This window comes from Schistocerca americana, chromosome 1 (assembly GCF_021461395.2).
Source record: "Schistocerca americana isolate TAMUIC-IGC-003095 chromosome 1, iqSchAmer2.1, whole genome shotgun sequence".
Classification (NCBI taxonomy): domain Eukaryota; kingdom Metazoa; phylum Arthropoda; class Insecta; order Orthoptera; family Acrididae; genus Schistocerca; species Schistocerca americana.
The window spans coordinates 513,319,315-513,338,961 of NC_060119.1; the positions used below are offsets into that span (position 1 = coordinate 513,319,315).

The window sequence follows — 19,647 nt, forward strand, 5'->3', positions numbered from 1 at the left end:
GGGTCCCGCAGGGCACTCTGCTGGGTGTATCTCTATTGTTAGTGGCCATTAACGGTCTAGCAGCAGCTGTTGGGCCGCCTGTCTCACCCTCTCTCTATGCAGACGACTTCTGCATTTTGTACTACTCCCCCAGTACTGGTGTTTCTGAGCGGCGCCTACAGGGAGCCATTCACAAGGCGCAATCATGGGCTGTAGCCCACGGCTTCCAGTTTTCGGCCATGAAGTCGTGTGTCATGCACCTCTGTCAGCTTCGTACCGTTCATCCAGAAGCAGAACTTTACCTTAATAATGATCCACTCACTGTAGTGGAGAGATATCAATTTTTAGGACTGGTTTTCGACGTCCGATTGACGTGGCTTCCTCATCTTTGTCAGCTGAAGCGGAACTACTGGCAGCACCTCAATGCCCTCCATTGCCTGAGCAACTCCAACTGGGGTGCAGATAGCTCTACGCTGCTGCAGTTCTACAGAGCCCTTGTTCAATCCCGCCTTGACTGTGGGAGTCTGGTTCATGGTTCAGCGGCGCCATCAGGTTTGCATTAACTAGACCCAGTGCACCACTGTGGTGTTAGACTGACAACGGTAGCCTTTATGACGAGTCTGTTGACAAGTGTCCTGGTGGTGGCTGGAGTCCCTCCATTGAAGAAGGTTAGGTGTGTACAACTGCTCGCCAGTTATATTGCGGTCATTCGTAGTTCTGAGCATCCAAATTACCATCTACATTTCCCACCCACGGAGGTTCATCTCCCACATTGGAGGCCCAGGTCAGGGTGTAAGATTGCAGTTCACATCCGATCTCTTCTGTCTGAAGTGGAGTCCTTGCCTTTACCACCTATACTCGAGGTCCATTCACATACACCTCCATGGTGTACACCTAAGCTGAAGCATTGCCTGGACCTTTCACATGGTCCTGAGGACTGAGTTAACCCCACAGCTCTATGCTGTCACTTCTCTCGATTCTTGATTTGTACCAGGACCATGAAGTGGTTTAAATCGATGGCTCCATGGCTGATGGCCACGTTGGCTTCATATATGTTCATGGAGGACATACTGAACAGCACTCCTTGCCAGATGGCTGCAGTGTTTTCACAGCAGAGCTGGCGGTCATTTCCCGTGATCTTGAGTGCATCTGCTCATGCCCTGGCGAGTCGTTTCTTTTCTGTACCGACTCCTTGAGCAGCCTACAAGCTATCGACCAGTGCTACCCCGCAATCCTTTGGTAGAGACCATCCAGGAGTCCATCTATGCCCTGAAATGGTCCATTCATTCTGTGGTGTTTGTGTAGACCCCGTGCCACGTTGGAATCCCAGGAAATGAACTTGCCGACAGGCTGGCCAAACAGGCTACATGGAAACTGCTTCTGGAGATCAGCAGCCCTGTAACTGACCATTATTACGCCACAAGTTTTTTCAGTTTTGGGAGACGAATGGCATAATCTCAGTACACACAAAAAATGTGTGTAAGTCGTCCATGCAGGCATCTCACAGGGACTCTGTAGTTTCCCTGCCAGCTACACATTGGCCGTAAGTGGCTAACACATGGTATCTCCTCCATCGCGAGGACCCACCTCAGTGTCACCGTGGCTCGCATATGACTGTTGTCCACATCTTGCTGGACTGCCCACATTTCGCTGCTCTGTGGCTTCCCAGCACCCTGCCTTCGGTGTTGGGTGACAATGCCTCAACAGCAGATTTAGTTTTACATTTTATTCGTGAGGGCGCTTTTATCGTACCGTCTAAGAGTGGGCATTTAGCCTTCTCTCTGAGGCCGCTGCCCTCCCTCCATACATGCGTTCATCTCGCCTTGTCTTTTTGGGGTGGACATTTTAATGTGTTGCAGAGTGGCTGGCTCATCCTCTTTTATTATTGTGATCAGCCAGCCAAGACCATCTGCTCTATGGTTTTAATAACTCTTTCTACTTTTCCTTGTGGTGTATGTTTTCCCCGTTTTTTGTTCATTCCATTCGTTTTCTTTTTAGTTGTGGTACCCCATTCCTTTTCCCCCTTTTACTTTCTCAAACGTGCTTTGGGTGTTTTTGTACCTTGAGCCGTGCTTGCGTCAGGAAAAAGGGACTGATGACCCTGTAGTTTGGTCCCTTTATACCCCGAACCAGCCAACCAAATGCTTCTAAGCTCTCGCCGCTTTTCTGTCTGTGGGTGGACAACCGATCACGGTAATAGCTAATCCCACACTTGTAGTAGTAGCGCTCTGCTAACCCTTTTCCCAAAAATTCGAAAGTGGCTACTTCCCTCAACACATCTACAGACTCAAAGTAAGTTCACACATCACCTGGAATCTTCGGTTTGGTGACATTTAAAAAAAAGAAAGAAAGAAAAAAGTCTGGCCATGCGCATGTACGTCCCATGTCCCTGACATTTTGCAAAAATCGTGTTTCATTTTCGCCTGGCTTTCCAGTAAAAGAAGGTACAAACTTTACAGCTGGAATCATACTGGCTATATATAGTACTAGTTTTTCAGGCCCAACTTTAGGGGCTCTTGAGGGTCTCAGAGTTGCGGCATTTTTGGCAGATCGGGCTTCACGTTCGTAAGTTACCACTTTAAACCATTCCTGTAGCTCTATTTTTTCAAGTGCCAGGGTGCTTATCTGCTGTTGCAGTAAAGTAATCAGGCTCGTCTGTGGCCGCAGTTGCAGCATCGGGCGCCAATTCCGTCCTCTCTGCTGGTTGGCGAGGACATAGATCAGGCATAGTTACAAAACTGGGCGAAACAGATGCACACAAAGATGCATAGCACTATCCTAGGCAATGAAAGATCCCTCGGTGGAGCTGTTAACTAGCAGAATGCATTGCAGCAATGCTTTAAGTCATGTGGAGGGGGCGGCATTGTCAGGAGCTTCGAAGGTGGTGTCCATCTCAGTAGCATCACGGCTGAAGCGGCAACAGTTTTGAAGGCGGCCTGGGGCGTCGCACTGAGTCCGTCGCAGTGATGTGGCCTGTGGCGGTCCAACTACTGCCAGCAGCTCGCCCCTGCTTGGCTCGGGCGGCGGCGTTACTTAATCCTCCCAGCTGACTGCACTCGCCAGGCAAAATTATGTGTGAGATCACATCAGGTGCACGTCCGGCTCAGGCGGACATGTAACCCACGGCAAAGTAGAGCCGGGCGCGCGCTTGTGTGTGTGTGTGTGTGTGTGTGTGTGTGTGTGTGTGTGTGTGTGTGTGTGTGTGTGTGTGTGTACACCAGCACATGAGAGGTTGGGTGGACCTAACAGTTGTGATCCCAGATCAGGACACCACTTATACGTGTCAGGAAGGGTTTAGGAGCGTAAATGGGCATCCAGGACTGATCCTGTTCACTCTACCATATGGAATGAAAAAAGAGAGTGCCAGAAAAATGGAGATTTATTCTCCTTCTCCTATTTTAAGGGTATATGTGGTCTATCGTCTGCTATAACTGCAGAGGGAACTGTGCATAGAGATGAGAGCATTTCGCTCTCGATGAGAGGAGCAGCTCGATCCGTAGCACAGGAGGGCTTATGGACAACAGTGTGATCCGCTGATGTGGCTACTGCCTCACCGGCCAACTGGCACACCCCACATGACAGATCTCTGCTCTCCCACTGGTTGAATTTGAACCTTCTGAAAGTGTTACTTGCTCAGCAGCCCCATGGGTAGCATCCTGAGCTCAGCGGAACCGATCGTGGCATCCATACCCGGTGTTGTGGAGCTGCTTATGTAACCCACAACACAGCACTGGGGCGTAGTGGTAGTTGCAAGAAAATTAATGCAAAATTTGGAAAATATTATAATGCTTTTTTTATCCTTAACACCACGTTGGCCTGCAAAATTCTTGCGTAACAAGACATGCAGTGTGTGAGCCAAAGTGGCCGTCCCCGGCAGGAAATTATGGTAGTAGGCTGCCTTTCCTAGGAAGTCACGAAACTCCTTCATGGATGAGAGATGAGGCATAAACGTGACAGCGGAGATGTGGTCTGGCAGATGGTAAACCCATCCCTTGAGACCTTGAACCCTAAATAAATAATAAAAGGTTGAAAAAACTGAGATTTTGCGAGATTACACCTTAAGTCTGTGGATTGTAAGACAGAAAACAAAATGCCCAAATTTTTCAAGTGATCGGCTGTGGAGGAGCAAGTGACAACAATATCATCCAATTAATTAATACAACCCGCAACAGGCATAGTTAGTTGCTCTAAAAATCATTGGAAAATAGGAAGCGCGCTAGCTACACCAAAAGGAAGGCACAAATACTGATAGAGACCAAAAAGGGTATTCAGAACCAGAACTCACAGAGACTCTCCAATCACAGGTACCTACAGATACGCTTCAGACAAATCAATTTTAGAAAAGATATGGTCACCCAATATTTTCGCCAACAGTTCCTTCTTGCATGAGAGAGAATAGACATCCACAATCGACTGCTCATTCACAGTAATACTGAAATTGCCACAGAGGCTAAATTTCCCCAATGGCTTCTGAATTACGACCAGAGACGACTGTTCACTAGTCATAACAGGTTGCACCAACCCTAGAGATTGAAGTCTGTTGCAATTCTGCTTTCACTTGATCTTTCAGAGCGACAGGAATAGGATGTGCATGACAAAAACGGGGCCAAATCGTAAATTTCAAAGAAATATGAGCAGAAAAATTCGTGGCACACTGTATACCTTCCAAAAACAAGTCCAAAAACTCCATACACAATGTTTCCAATTGAGACCACTGTACCTGATGGGACACAAGGTGAACTGCATCAGCGACAGAAAATCCAAATTCCAGAAATACGTCCATCACAAATCAGTTCTCAACACCGGCATGAACAGCCAACAAAATTTCAGTGGAACAGACCACTGACTTATAGGAGGCAGATACCATAAATTGTCTCAACAGGACAATGTTCTGTTTGGTATAACTGACCTTCTGTTTGTTATAACTGACCAGCTTCCACATGATCGGTGCCAATGGCAGTAAGCCTAAAGTCACATAGGTCTGAGAATTCACTAATGTCACTGCAGCACCTGTATTGGCCTGTAGCCAGAGCACTTGGTGAAAAACACTTAAGTCCATAAATAACTTGGAAGAAGCCACAAGGAATCATACGTTTACACGCATGCCCATATCCTGAGTAACTTTTGGTGAATGAGACATGGAAGCGATGTTGCCTTTTCTCTGGTGAGCATTACCAGTATCCCAGCACATAGAGCACACCAAATGTTGGTGGGCAAAACAGACAGATGGAAACAGAACGCTAATGCTGGTGCTGTGGTGGTCGCGGCTGCGAGATCTGGCCTTGGTGTGCTCGGTGCTGGGCCTCCATGTTTACCGCCACCACTGCTGCTTCCTTGTGTGAGCTGCCTGTCGTCCTAGTGGGCACATCTTGTGGCACTACTGCCACATAGCCCCACGCTTCAATTTGGTCACCTGCTGCAAAAGATTGTGCTGTTTGCAAAACTTCTGCCAGTGGGGGATTTTCACAGAGTAAAGCCTTCTGGTGCACTACCTTATCAGGTGCTAAACAGGTAATTGTGTCCCATGCTGTCGGGTCTGCATAAGAGTCTTTATGGGCCTCACTAACGAATTGGCATGGCACGAGTGAAGTCTGGCTGCCCAGGCCCTGTATGACTGGTCTGGTGTTTTGTGGCATTGGTAGAATTCAACTTACGCTGATATGACATGAGTTCATTTACGATGGTTGTTGGACAGTAAGCTGCACATGTAATCAAAAGTAAGAGCTGCCAGTTCTTGTACAGGGGCAAGCTGACACAGTAGTTGATACACCTTACGTGGAATCCACAAGTCTGTCACACTGAAAACCAAAATGTGCTGTCTGAGTCTTTTTTTTCATAACCTTCCCAATCCTCTGCTGCATCATCACATGGAGGAAAAGTGGGGGGATTGACAGTGTCTGTTAGTGGAAGCCGACAAAGTGGTCAATGCAGAAGTAAGCTGTTAAGTCAAGACCAGTACCATGGTGTCCATAATGACTAAACTTGATGAAACCGCACTTAAAGAGCACACATGCAGAAACCATTCCAAACTCGTCATCAATCATGTAATGACCAAGTAATACACAAAACCGATCGAAGTAACCCAAATATGCTATGAGCATTACAAGCTAAAAGAATACAGGGGGAAGCGAAATTCGCGCACTCAGGCTTCGCAGCCCGACGCCTCACATGCCAGCGATAAAAAAAATTTCGTTTGACAAGTACATCTGACAGAAAAAGGATGTTAAAGAGTGACAATCTGGCAACACTGTAACCACGTGTATGGTGGCTACCTCTGTCAACACATATTCATTGTACTGTGCAGTTGGTGCAGTGTATAAAGTTTTGGGTTAGCATGCAGCAGGCTGAGGGTTCGATCCTGGGTTGAGGCATATGATTTTTATTTGGTAAATGTAGTCCAGGTGGCGTTTCCATCGTCTACAGCGATTGCAGCAGGTCCTCTAGAAAACATCTGCACTTACGTACTACAGTCATAGAAATGGAAAACTGGTCAGCTTTGGAAGAAGCACTTTCCACATTGTGGGCGTGAATTTATTCGCACCACTTCAGCTACTAAATGCGAAACCTGTTTTCTTTGTACCTCCCTCCAATGATCCCATAGATTAGTACCAACTATCATTCTTGCCTAGTTCACGTCCATTACATTTCGTGAGGGCCTTATGTTACCAGTAGGACTAGCAACGTGCTTTGCGAATAACGCCCAAACTAGGTTACTATCTCTATGTGTTATCACCATGGTTCCACTAATTATGCCTTTCAACATTGAGTCTGGTAACTGCATGCTGTTTAGTATGCATCTCAATGCATTATTATTATTATTATTATTATTATTATTATTATTATTATTATTATTATTATTTCTTTTCTTTCTCAGACGTCATGTCTGGTTAAAAATGGAAAGTGACGCAGATCTTGATCAAGCGTGACTTCCTTTCAACTGTACGCTATATGTTACATTGCATTTAGGAACTTAAGGGGAACTGAACAAGTAACAATAATTGCAGATTTATGTAGTTGTATATATAAGTTTGGATGTAGCTGTATTGCGTTGATGTACTGGTGGATATTGTGTGGTATGACTCCTGTAGTTGATAGTATAATGGGTATAAAGTCAACTTTATCCTGATGCCACATGTCCTTGACTTCATCAGCCAGTTGGATGTATTTTTCAATTTTTTCTCCTGTTTTCTTTTGTATATTTGTTGTATTGGGTATGGATATTTCGATTAGTTGTGTTAATTTCTTATTTTTATTGGTGAATATGATGTCAGGTTTGTTATGTGGTGTTGTTTCATCTGTTATTATGGTTCTGTTCCAGTATAATTTGTATTCATCATTCTCCAGTACATTTTGTGGTGCATACTTGTATGTGGGAGCGTGTTGTATTATAAGTTTATGTTGTAAGGCAAGCTGTTGTATTATTTTTGCTACATTGTAGTGTCTTCTAGGGTATTCTGTATTTGCTAGTATTGTACATCCGCTTGTGATGTGATCTACTGTTTCTATTTGTTGTTTGCAAAGTCTGCATTTATCTGTTGTGGTATTGGGATCTTTAACAATTGCTTGCTGTAATATCTGGTGTTTATTGTTTGATCCTGTATTGCAATCATGAATCCTTCAATCTCACTGTATATATTGCCTTTCTTAGCCATGTGTTGGATGCGTCTTGATCGATGTGTGGCTGTGTTAGATGATACTGGTGCTTGCCATGTAGTGTTTTCTTTTTCCAATTTACTTTCTTTGTATCTGTTGATGTTATGTGTTCTAAAGGGTTGTAGAAGTGGTTATGAAATTGCAGTGGTGTAGCCAATGTATTTATATGAGTGATTGCTTTGTGTATTTTGCTAGTTTCTGCTCGTTCTAGAAAGAATTTTCTTAAATTATCTACCTGTCCATAATGTAGGTTTTTTATGTCGATGAATCCCCTTCCTCCTTCCTTTCTGCTTAATGTGAATCTTTCTGTTGCTGAATGTATGTGATGTATTCTATATTTGTGGCATTGTGAACGTGTATAAGTGTATTGAGTGCTTCTAGGTCTGTGTTACTCCATTTCACTACTCCAAATGAGTAGGTCAATATTGGTGTAGCATAAGTATTTATAGCTTTTGTCTTGTTTCTTGCTGTCAATTCTGTTTTCAGTATTTTTGTTAGTCTTTGTCTATATTTTTCTTTTAGTTCTTCTTTAATATTTGTATTATCTATTCCTATTTTTTGTCTGTATCCTAGGTATTTATAGGCATCTGTTTTTTCCATCGCTTCTATGGAGTCACTGAGGTTATTCAATATGTAATCTTCTTGTTTAGTGTGTTTTCCCTTGACTATGCTATTTTTCTTACATTTGTCTGTTCCAAAAGCCATATTTATATCATTGCTGAATACTTCTGTTATCTTTAGTAATTGGTTGAGTTGTTGATTGGTTACTGCCAGTAGTTTTAGATCATCAATGTATAGCAAATGTGTGATTTTGTGTGGGTATGTTCCAGTAATATTGTATCCATAATTTGTATTATTTAGCATGTTGGATAGTGGGTTCAGAGCAAGACAGAACCAGAAAGGACTTAATGAGTCTCCTTGGTATAGTCCACACCTAATCTGTATTGGCTGTGATGTGATATTATTTGAATTTGTTTGGATATTAAGTGTGGTTTTCCAATTTTTCATTACTATGTTTAGGAACTGTATCAATTTAGGGTCGACTTTGTATATTTCCAATATTTGTAGTAACCATGAGTCGGGTACACTATCAAAAGTTTTTTGGTAATCCCGTGGAGGCCCGGGAAAAGAATAGGCCGTCGGTGCGTTCTGCCAGTCGTAAAAGGCAACGAAAAGAACAAACCACTAATAGGGCTGACCCCCCTTTTAGTATGATTAGTTGGTTCAGGACAGAACTAATGAAGCCTCGGACAAGCGCTGTAATGGTCGGGGACAACGCTTGTACACTATGCCCGTCCACAATGGTAATGACACTGCTAGCCACATGGAAAATGATTTAAATCCAAATAGAGGTGTTTTGCAGGATATGCTTCCTCCAACCACTCTAGAAGAAAAACAAAGACAGAGGATGAGAAGGTCAGATGAAGTTAACCGACACCTCATGTTCTGTTATTACTAAGCAACAAACTTAGGAAGCAACACAACTGGATACAGATCACAAGTATACACAACATTTATTACCAGATAGCCACCGAGCGAGGTGGCGCAGTGGTTAGACACTGGACTCGCATTCGGGAGGACGACGGTTCAATCCCGCGTCCGGCCATCCTGATTTAGGTTTTCCGTGATTTCCCTAAATCGCTCCAGGCAAATGCCGGGATGGTTCCTTTCAAAGGGCACGGCCGACTTCCTTCCCCGTCCTTCCCTAATCCGATGAGACCGATGACCTCGCTGTCTGGTCTCCTTCCCCAAGCCAACCAACCAACCAACCAGATACCCAGAATTAAAATTTTTAACAGAACAACGACTAGCTGATCAGATCCGTGTAATAATCAAAAATAACAAGATACCCCAGTCAGAATTAGAGAACATTAAACAACAAGTACAACAAATACTAGAACAAAATAATGTGCAATCAGAAGAAGAAGAAGAAAATACAGTAATGGACTCAAACATCCCAGAGCAAACAAACAAAGAACAACATGCATCAATTAAACAATCAGAGGAAAACGAAATCTTAAGACAGCCACCAGAACAAGCACAAATAGAACATGAAGTGGCACACATGTTAGATATAGAAGAAAAATTTCAGCTGACATATATTGAATACAAAGACACAAATACAGACATTAGACCATTCTTGCATAGACCACCAAATAACCCACAAGTCGAAACAACAATAACAACTATAAACACAATAGTACACAACAAAATAAATGAAAATACAACTATGGAAGAGTTACAACTACTGGTTAATATAGGTGCACTCACTACACTAAATATACACACTAGGCAGAGATCAGAACCAACCAACACACAGAAGAAACCCACAAAACCAGCATGGCAACACAGGCTACAGATCAGAATAGAAAAACTGAGAAAAGACATCGGACAGCTAACACAATTTATAAGAAATGAAATATCAGACAAAAAACGAAAAAGGTTTGGTAAAATCTCACAATAAGAAGCGATAGAGCAATTAGATGAAAAGAAGCAGAAATTACAAGCATTGGCCAAACGGTTTAGAAGATACAAAAAAAGTGAAAATAGAAGGAAACAAAACCAAACATTCAACACAAACCAAAAGAAATTTTATCAGACAATAGATAACACACACATTAAAATAGACAATCCACCAAACATAACAGACATATAACACTTCTGGAGCAACATATGGGCAAACCCAGTACAACATAACAGGCATGCATGGTGGATACAAGCAAAAACAGACACATACAAGATGATACCACAAATGCCTGAAGTCATAATTTTGCAACATAAAGTCACCCAAGCAATTAATTCTACTCACAATTGGAAAGCCCCTGGTAAAGATAAAATAGCAAATTTCTGGCTAAAGAAGTTCACCTCAACACATTCACATGTAACTAAATTATTTAACAGTACATTGCAGACCCATATACATTACCTGATACACTTACACATGGAATAACTTACCTGAAACCTAAAGATCAAGCAGACACAGCAAACCCAGCAAAATATCGCCCCATAACATGCCTACCAACAATCTACAAAATATTAACTTCAGTCATTACACAGAAATTAATGACACATACAACACAGAACAAAATTATAAATGAAGAACAAAAAGTTTGTTGCAAAGGAGCACAAGGATGTAAAGAGCAACTGATAATAGATGCAGAGGTGACATGTCAAGCTAAAACCAAACAAAGGTCACTACACTATGCATACATTTATTATTATTATTATTTCTTTACTTTCTCAGCCATTAAGTCTGGTTAAAAATGGAAAGTGACATGGACCTTGATCAAGTGTCACTTCCTTTTAACTGTATGGTATATGTTATATTGCATTTAGGAACTTTCGGGTAATTGAACATATATCAATAATTACAGATTTCTGTAGTTGTATATACAAGTTTGGATGTAGCTGTATTGCATTGATGTACTGGTGGATATTGTGTGGTATGACTCCTGTAGTTGATAGTATAATTGGTATAATGCCAACTTTATCCTGATGCCACATGCCCTTGACTTCCTCAGCCAATTTTCTTTTGTATATTTGTTGTATTGGGTATGGATATTTCGATTAGTTGTGTTAATTTCTTCTTTTCATTGGTGAGTATGATGTCAGGTTTGTTATGTGGTGTTGTTTTATCTGTTATAATGGTTCTGTTCCAGTATAATTTGTATTCATCATTCTCCAGTACATTTCATGGTGCATACTTGTATGTGGGAACTTGTTGTTTTATAAGTTTATGTTGTAAGGCAAGCTGTTGATGTATTATTTTTGCTACATTGTCATGTCTTCGGGGGTATTCTGTATTTGCTAGTATTGCACATCCGCTTGTGATGTGATCTACTGTTTCTATTTGTTGTTTGCAAAGTCTGCATTTATCTGTTGTGGTATTGGGATCTTTAATAATATGCATGCTGTAATATCTGGTGTTTATTGTTTGATCCTGTATTGCAATCATGAATCCTTCCATCTCACTGTATATATTGCCTTTTTATAGCCATGTGTTGGATGCGTCTTGATCGGTGTGTGGCTGTGTTAGATGATACGGGTGCTTGCCATGTAGTGCCTTCCCCTTCCAATTTACTTTCTTCATATCTGTTGATGTTATGTGATCTAAAGGGTTGTAGAAGTGGTTATGAAATTGCAGTGGTGTAGCCAATGTATTTATATGAGTGATTGCTTTGTGTATTTTGCTAGTATCTGCTCGTTCTAGAAAGAATTTTCTTAAATTGTCTACCTGTCCATAATGTAGGTTTTTTTTGTCGATGAATCCCCTTCCTCCTTCCTTTCTGCTTAATGTGAATCTTTCTGTTGCTGAATGTATGTGATGTATTCTATATTTGTGGCATTGTGAACGTGTATAAGTGTATTGAGTGCTTCTAGGTCTGTGTTACTCCATTTCACTACTCCAAATGAGTGGGTCAATATTGGTATAGCATAAGTATTTATAGCTTTTGTCTTGTTTCTTGCTGTCAATTCTGTTTTCAGTATTTTTGTTAGTCTTTGTCTATATTTTTCTTTTAGTTCTTCTTTAATATTTGTATTATCTATTCCTATTTTTTGTCTGTATCCTAGGTATTTATAGGCATCTGTTTTTTCCATCGCTTCTATGGAGTCACTGAGGTTATTCAATATGTAATCTTCTTGTTTAGTGTGTTTTCCCTTGACTATGCTATTTTTCTTACATTTGTCTGTTCCAAAAGCCATATTTATATCATTGCTGAATACTTCTGTTATCTTTAGTAATTGGTTGAGTTGTTGATTGGTTGCTGCCAGTAGTTTTAGATCATCAATGTATAGCAAATGTGTGATTTTGTGTGGGTATGTTCCAGTAATATTATATCCATAATTTGTATTATTTAGCATGTTGGATAGTGGGTTCAGAGCAAGACAGAACCAGAAAGGACTTAATGAGTCTCCTTGGTATATTCCACGCTTAATCTGTATTGGCTGTGATGTGATATTATCTGAATTTGTTTCGATATTAAGTGTGGTTTTCCAATTTTTCATTACTATGTTTAGGAACTGTATCAATTTAGGATCTACTTTGTATATTTCCAATATCTGTAGTAACCATGAGTAGGGTACACTATCAAAAGCTTTTTGGTAATCAATGTATGCGTAGTGTAGCGACCTTTGTTTAGTTTTAGCTTGATATGTCACCTCTGCATCTATTATCAGTTGCTCTTTACATCCTCGTGCTCCTTTGCAGCAGCCTTTTTGTTCTTCATTTATAATTTTGTTCTGTGTTGTATGTGTCATTAATTTCTGTGTAATGACTGAAGTTAATATTTTGTAGATTGTTGGTAGGCATGTTATGGGGCGATATTTAGCTGGGTTTGCTGTGTCTGCTTGATCTTTAGGTTTCAGATAAGTTATTCCATGTGTAAGTGTATCAGGGAATATGTATGGGTCTGCAATGTAACTGTTAAATAATTTATATATAAAAACAAAGATGAGGTGACTTACCGAACAAAAGCGCTGGCAGGTCGATAGACACACAAACAAACACAAACATACACACAAAATTCAAGCTTTCGCAACAAACTGTTGCCTCATCAGGAAAGAGGGAAGGAGAGGGGAAGACGAAAGGAAGTGGGTTTTAAGGGAGAGGGTAAGGAGTCATTCCAATCCCGGGAGCGGAAAGACTTACCTTAGGGGGAAAAAAGGACAGGTATACACTCGCACACACGCACATATCCATCCACACATACAGACACAAGCAGATATATTTAAATATATCTGTGGTTGACAAATATTTTGTTTTTTCAAGCAGACAAATGTATCCTCAGTGGATTGACATATTTTTTCATGACCATTTTCAGTTATCAGCAGCCAACGCAGAAATGCTATGTGCCATCCTTTTTTTTTTCATAAGGACCACAGTAGAGGACCAAGTACACTCTGAAGGTTCAATGATCTCATCTTGCAGCATCCATTTCATACCGAGTATCCAGGGAGAGCATTAGGAAACGATTAACAGGAATGGGGGAAAGAAATAGAAGAAGAATGGGTAACTTTGAGGGTTGAAATAGTGAAGGCAGCACAGAGAATCAAGTAGGTAAAAAGATGAGGGCTAGTAGAAATCCTTCAGTAACAGAAGTTATATTGAATTTAACTGATAAAAGGAGAAAATATAAAAATGCAGTAAATGAAGCAGGCAAAAAGGAATGCAAATGTCTCAAAAATGAGATTGACAGGAAGTGCAAAATGGCTAAGCAGGGATGACTAGAGGACAAATGTAAGGATGTAGAGGCATCTCTCACTAGGGGAAGATAGATACTGTCTACAGGAAAATTAGAGAGACCTTTGGTGAAACCACTTATATGAATATCAAGAGCTCACATGGAAACCCAGTTTTAAGCAAAGAAGGGAAAGCAGAAAGTTGGAAGGAGTATATAGAGGGTCTATACAAGGGCGATGTACTTGAGGGCAATACTATGGAAATGGAAGAGCATGTAGACGAAGATGAAATGGGAGATACAATACTGCGTGAAGAGTTTGACAGAGCACTGAAAGACCTAATTGGAAACAAGGCCCCTGGAGTAGACAACATTCCATTAGAACTACTGACAGCCTTGGGAGAGCCAGCCCTGACAAAACTCTACCATCTGCTGAGAAAGATGTATGAGACAGGCAAATTACCCTCAGACTTCAAGAAGAATATAATAATTCCAATCCCAAAGAAAGCAGTTGTTGACAGATGTGAAAATTACCGAACTATCAGTTTAATAAGTCACGGCTGCAAAATACAAACGTGAATTCTTTACAGACGAATGGAAAAACTGGTAGAAGCTGACCTCAGGGAAGATCGGTTTGGATTCCGCAGAAATGTTGGGACACGTGAGGCAATACTGACCCTATGACTTATCTTAGAAGATAGATTAAGGAAAGGCAAACCTATGTTTCTAGCATTTGTAGACTTAGAGGAAGCTTTTGACAATGTTGACTGGAAAACTCTGTTTCAAATTCTGAAGGTGGCAGGGGTAAAAGACAGGGAGTGAAAGGCTATTTACAATTTGTACAGAAAGCAGATGGCAGTTATATGAGTCGAAGGACACTAAAGGGAAGCAGTGGTTGGGAAGGGAGTGAGACAGGGTTGTAGCCTCTCCCCATGTTATTCAATCTGTATATTGAGCAAGCAGTGAAGGAAACTAAAGAAAAATTCGGAGAAGGTATTAAAACCCATGGAGAAGAAATAAAAACTTTGAGGTTCACCGATGACATTGTAATACTATCAGAGAGAGCAAAGGACCTGGAAGAGCAAAACAAGGATAATGGAATGTAGTCAAATTAAGTCTGCTGATGCTGAAGGAATTAGATTAGGAAATGACAGACTTACAGTAGTAGATGAGTTTTGTTATTTGGGTAGCAAAATAACTGATGATGGTTGAAGTAGAGAGGGTAAAAAATATAGACTGGTGATAGCAAGGAAAGCATTTCTGAAGATCAGAAATTGGTTGACATCGAGTATAGATTTAAGTGTCAGGAAGTCTTTTCTGAAAGTATTTGTATGGAGTGTAGCCATGAATGGAAGTGAATCATGGACGATAAATAGTTTGGACAAGAAGAGAATAGAAGCTTTAGAATTGTGGTGCTACAGAAGAATGCTGAAGATTATATGGGTAGATCACATAACTAATGAGGAGGTATTGAATAGAATTGGGGAGAAGGGAAAGTTGTGGCACAACTTGACTAGAAGGGATCAGTTGGTAGGACATGTTCGGAGGCATCAAGGGATCACCAATTTAGTATTGGAGGGCAGAGTGGAGGGTAAAATCCTAGAGGGAGACCAAGACCTGAATACACTAAGCAGATTCAGAAGGTGTAGGTTGAGAGATGAAGAAGCTTGCACAGGACAGAGTAGCATGGAGAGCTGCATCAAACCAGTCTCTGGACTGAAGATGGCAACAACAACATCCAGTATTCAGCTGGCAACATTCTATACAAGCACTGGCTAATTGTTCGATGATTCCCTTGATATGTGTTTTACCATGGGCCATGTTGCCTAAATTTTGTCCATTCTGGATTTCAAAAACTGGCACAGAATACTAAGGCTCACCAACATTGCTCCTGGGTCAGGCCAGATCCTGTTGTTGACAGTTTGGCATAACAGCATTTTGTGTGGACATACTGCATCCGCCTGTGTATGCTACAGTATTGTGGTGCCATTTTTCAATAGGACAATGCTCATCCACAAGTCTGTCAAGTGTCTGCATGATCTTGAGGTACACTATTGGCTGTGTGTGGAGCCAGTTCAGATGACTCGATCCAGTGCCAGTATCCAGGATATCAAGTGGACCAAATTGCATCAGGATAGTATCTAACAGCTTTATGACACACATCCTAACTATGTCAGCATGCCAGATGGGGTGCATTGTTATAATTTGGCAATATTAGCCAATTTATCAATATTTGTAAATTTGAATCCATTTTGTAATCACTGATGTAACTTCATTTACCTTCTCAGTCAGAGAAATTACATTTTGTTTCCTTCTCTCCTTCTGGGTGCATCACATTTTTGTTGGCAATGTATTTTCTTGTTAACCAAGCCAGCAAGCAGTTTTACTGTTTACCTGTCAGTCATGGGTTCTGCTTTCAAACAAGTAAGCAATCACTACTGTGATAGAAACTAAATTCTTTCTTATTAGTTACCACAAATGCCATTAGAGAGTAAACTTGTAGGCACATGAATGTGAGCATCCCAAAGACCCTGTAGAAGTATCATAATCTTTCCTTATGTTCCCATACCTGTCGCTCTTAGTAACTTTCTTCTATTTGCTGTAATCTTATTATTGTTGTTGTTGTTGTTGTTGTTGTCATCATTATTGTGAGTAACAAGTATATCAATTTACAGAAATTCTGTCTGTGTATTATGCTGCTGAATGACAGTATGCCTGACTGTAATTCATTTGTTTTAGGTGTCTTTGTACGATCGGCATTGTGGATAAATGACAGAAGCTGGCTGCAGCCTCCTGATACCTCACAAAATGTTCTTGCTTGTGCGGTTATTTCAGTGAGTTCTTATAATTTGTTTAGCACTGATCAATTGTATAAACATTACTTAACAACAAGTCACTTACTTTCAGTGAAAAGTTTTAGAGGAGCAAACACTAAAAAAATCGTATATAATTACTCTAAACAAAGGTAGAATTATTGTAGCTCTACAGCTAAGTTAACTGTCTCCCTCTCTCTCCCACCACCCCTCTCTCTCACTCATAGACACACCCAAACACACACTCCCATGGCCACAGCAAGACTAATTATTAATACTCAATTTTTGAAAGAAGTTGCCTAATTTGATGGAGGTGGCAGGGGCAGGGAAGGATGCAAGGAGAGGGTAGCAAGAAAGAGGCATGTCTGATTATGTTGCTGCAGAAGACAAAAAGAGTAAAGAGGCTATAACAAAAAGATATGTAAGAAAAGGGGGAGGGACAAAAGGGTAGGGGAGAAAAAGGAGAAAGGTGAAGGTGAAGAGGGAGAAAGAGAGGTGAGAGAGAAGAAAGAAGAGTCAGATAGCGCAGAGAGAGAGAGAGAGAGAGAGAGAGAGAGAGAGAGAGAGAGAGAGAGAGTGGGGAGAAAGAGTGGTGAGAAGAGGTGATGCATGATCTGGATGGAGAAGGAGTGGTGTGGAAAAAATAGTAGGGAAAAGGTAAAGTTAGGCAGTGAGAACAGATTCGCAGATATTTGGACCAAGAGGACTGCAAGAGTGTAGGATGTGTTTGGGGGAGAATTCCCTCATCTGCATTTTGCCACAGTTTGGCAGAAACCAGTCATGTGAATAGACAGTTGGTTACTTGTCATTCCACATTGAATGCTTCACAGTAATTGCAGCATAGCTGTTACATATCAAGTATAGTTAGTGGCTGCCTTTCCCTTACACTGTGTAAATTCTCACATTCGTGTGATGTGTATTCCGAGGTAAGAATGCTGCCATCAACTTGATACTGAGTGTACCAAAACTTCTATAAACAAATCTTTCATTGTTACTTTATCTTATAAAGCAGTTAATTTCTGGCACCGGTATTCAACATGCAATAGTTACAATGTGAAATGTTTTTCTTTCTGATTTTTATCTTGTAGGCATGGATACAATACTTTTACACAGCTACCTGGATTTGGACCCTTTGCTATGCTGTGGATGTTCGTCTTGTCCTGAAAGAGCGTGAAGGGTATCCTGTGTGGTACCATACTGCTTCTTGGCTAATACCTGGAGCGCTCACATCAGTTGGGCTCTCCATATTATACAGTCCTGATATAAAGTGAGTAGTTTCTGGATCATTGCCCAATCAGTTTTTGCTAAAGATGCAATAATTTGTGAGCTGGAGATTGTTCATATATTGTACTATGACTTGGTGTAGTTAGATTGACTTTGGTGACATTTAGCAATTTTTAAATATTTTTATTATGTTGATATGTTTCCTAATGATAAATTATTGCAGTTTTTTCATTCCAACAATATGTTATTTGGTAGGCATAAACATGCCCAAAACATACTTAATTTTTAAAATGGAGCACTACACTGTCTTCCACACCTCCGAAGCTGCTATTGAACATCTCTTAAAAGAAAAGTGTCATAAATGTCAATAACTTCCTTTGCTACTTGTGCTTAAACTGAACATGGAGAATGAGATTGTTTCTCCTAATCATTTTGCTCCTTTTCACCCTCCTACAGTTCTCTTTCTGTTACATAAATGTTTAAATTGATGATAGTTTTTACTATTTTTCTGCCATTAAAACTGCCTTTTGTTTGTTATATGTTTTATTTTCTTAACTGTATGTCTATTTCATCTATGTTGGATTGTTATTGAGGAAGCAGCAGTGTGCCTGACATTTTGGTTTGTAGGCATGGTAATGGAAATTTGTTCAGCTATCGGTTAAGAGCTATTGAGAATGACACAAAGGTCTTAACTGGTCTAGCTAACAACAATTATGTGCAAGCATTGACTGCTAACCTCTGTAAACCTTTGCTGACTATGAGTAACTTGCACTCTGATAGCATCTGGATTCCAGCTTACCAGTGTAGATGCTGCTTCCCTGTAGACCAACTTCCTCCATGACCATGATGTTGCCACTATCAAATGCTACTTTTCCCATTGTTCTTATGACTCTTAACCCACCACCTCATTCCATCTTTATGATCAAGACCAAGGATGAAGACACTGTACTGTCATTTCCCCACAGTGACAAACATCTTCTCTCCATTTGCTTCATCTGGTCCTCCTCAGTCCATCACACCACCTTTCTGGATGGTGACCACCCTCCAGTGTCTCCCTCCAAGCCTCTGTCCATATGAAGCTCATTAACTGTAAACAGTAGCTGCATTTTAAGAGCTGTCATCTGTACACACCAAAAAATCACTCCCATACAGTCTGGCCACTTGTGGATAGCACATCTGCAGTGACAAGAATACCATCGCCCAATGTGCTGAAGGTCTCAGTAATGCTTTCACAGACAAGCACTATCTACATCTACATGATTACTCTGGTATTTACAATAAAGTGCCTGGTAGAGGGTTCAATGAACAACCTTCAAGCTGTCTCTCTACCGTTCCACTCTCAAACGGCGTGCGGGAAAAACGAGCACTTAAATTTTTCTGTGCGAGCCCTGATTTCTCTTATTTTATTGTAATGATCATTTCTCCCTATGTAGGTTGATGCCAACAGAATGTTCTCACAATTGGAGGAGAAAATTGGTGACTGAAATTTCATGAAAAGATCCTGTCGCAACGAAATACCCCTTTGTTTTAATGATTGCCACTCCAGTTCACGTATCATGTATGTGGCACAAACTGCCCTTCTTTGTACTTTTTCAATGTCATGTATCAGTCCCACCTGAAACTGATCACACACCACACAGCAATACTCCAGAATAGGGCGGACAAGCGTGGTGTAAGCAGTCTCTTTAGTAGAGGTGTTACACCTTCTAAGTGATCTGCCAATGAATCACAGTCTTTGGTTTGCTCTACCCACATTATTATCTACGTGACTGTTCCAATTTAGGTTATCTTAATTGTAA

At 40.9% G+C, this 19,647-nt stretch overlaps 1 protein-coding gene across 1 annotated transcript in view; it reads left to right on the forward strand.

Annotated features, from left to right (window-relative positions):
* The window catches only part of LOC124605024 (G-protein coupled receptor 143-like), a 131,703-nt gene that overhangs the window by 88,120 nt on the left and 23,936 nt on the right, over positions 1-19,647 (forward strand). The window contains exons 3-4 of the mRNA XM_047136528.1: positions 16,551-16,645; positions 17,713-17,891. Of these exons, the coding sequence (XP_046992484.1) occupies positions 16,551-16,645; positions 17,713-17,891 (274 nt within the window). The remainder of the gene's footprint in view (positions 1-16,550; positions 16,646-17,712; positions 17,892-19,647) is intronic.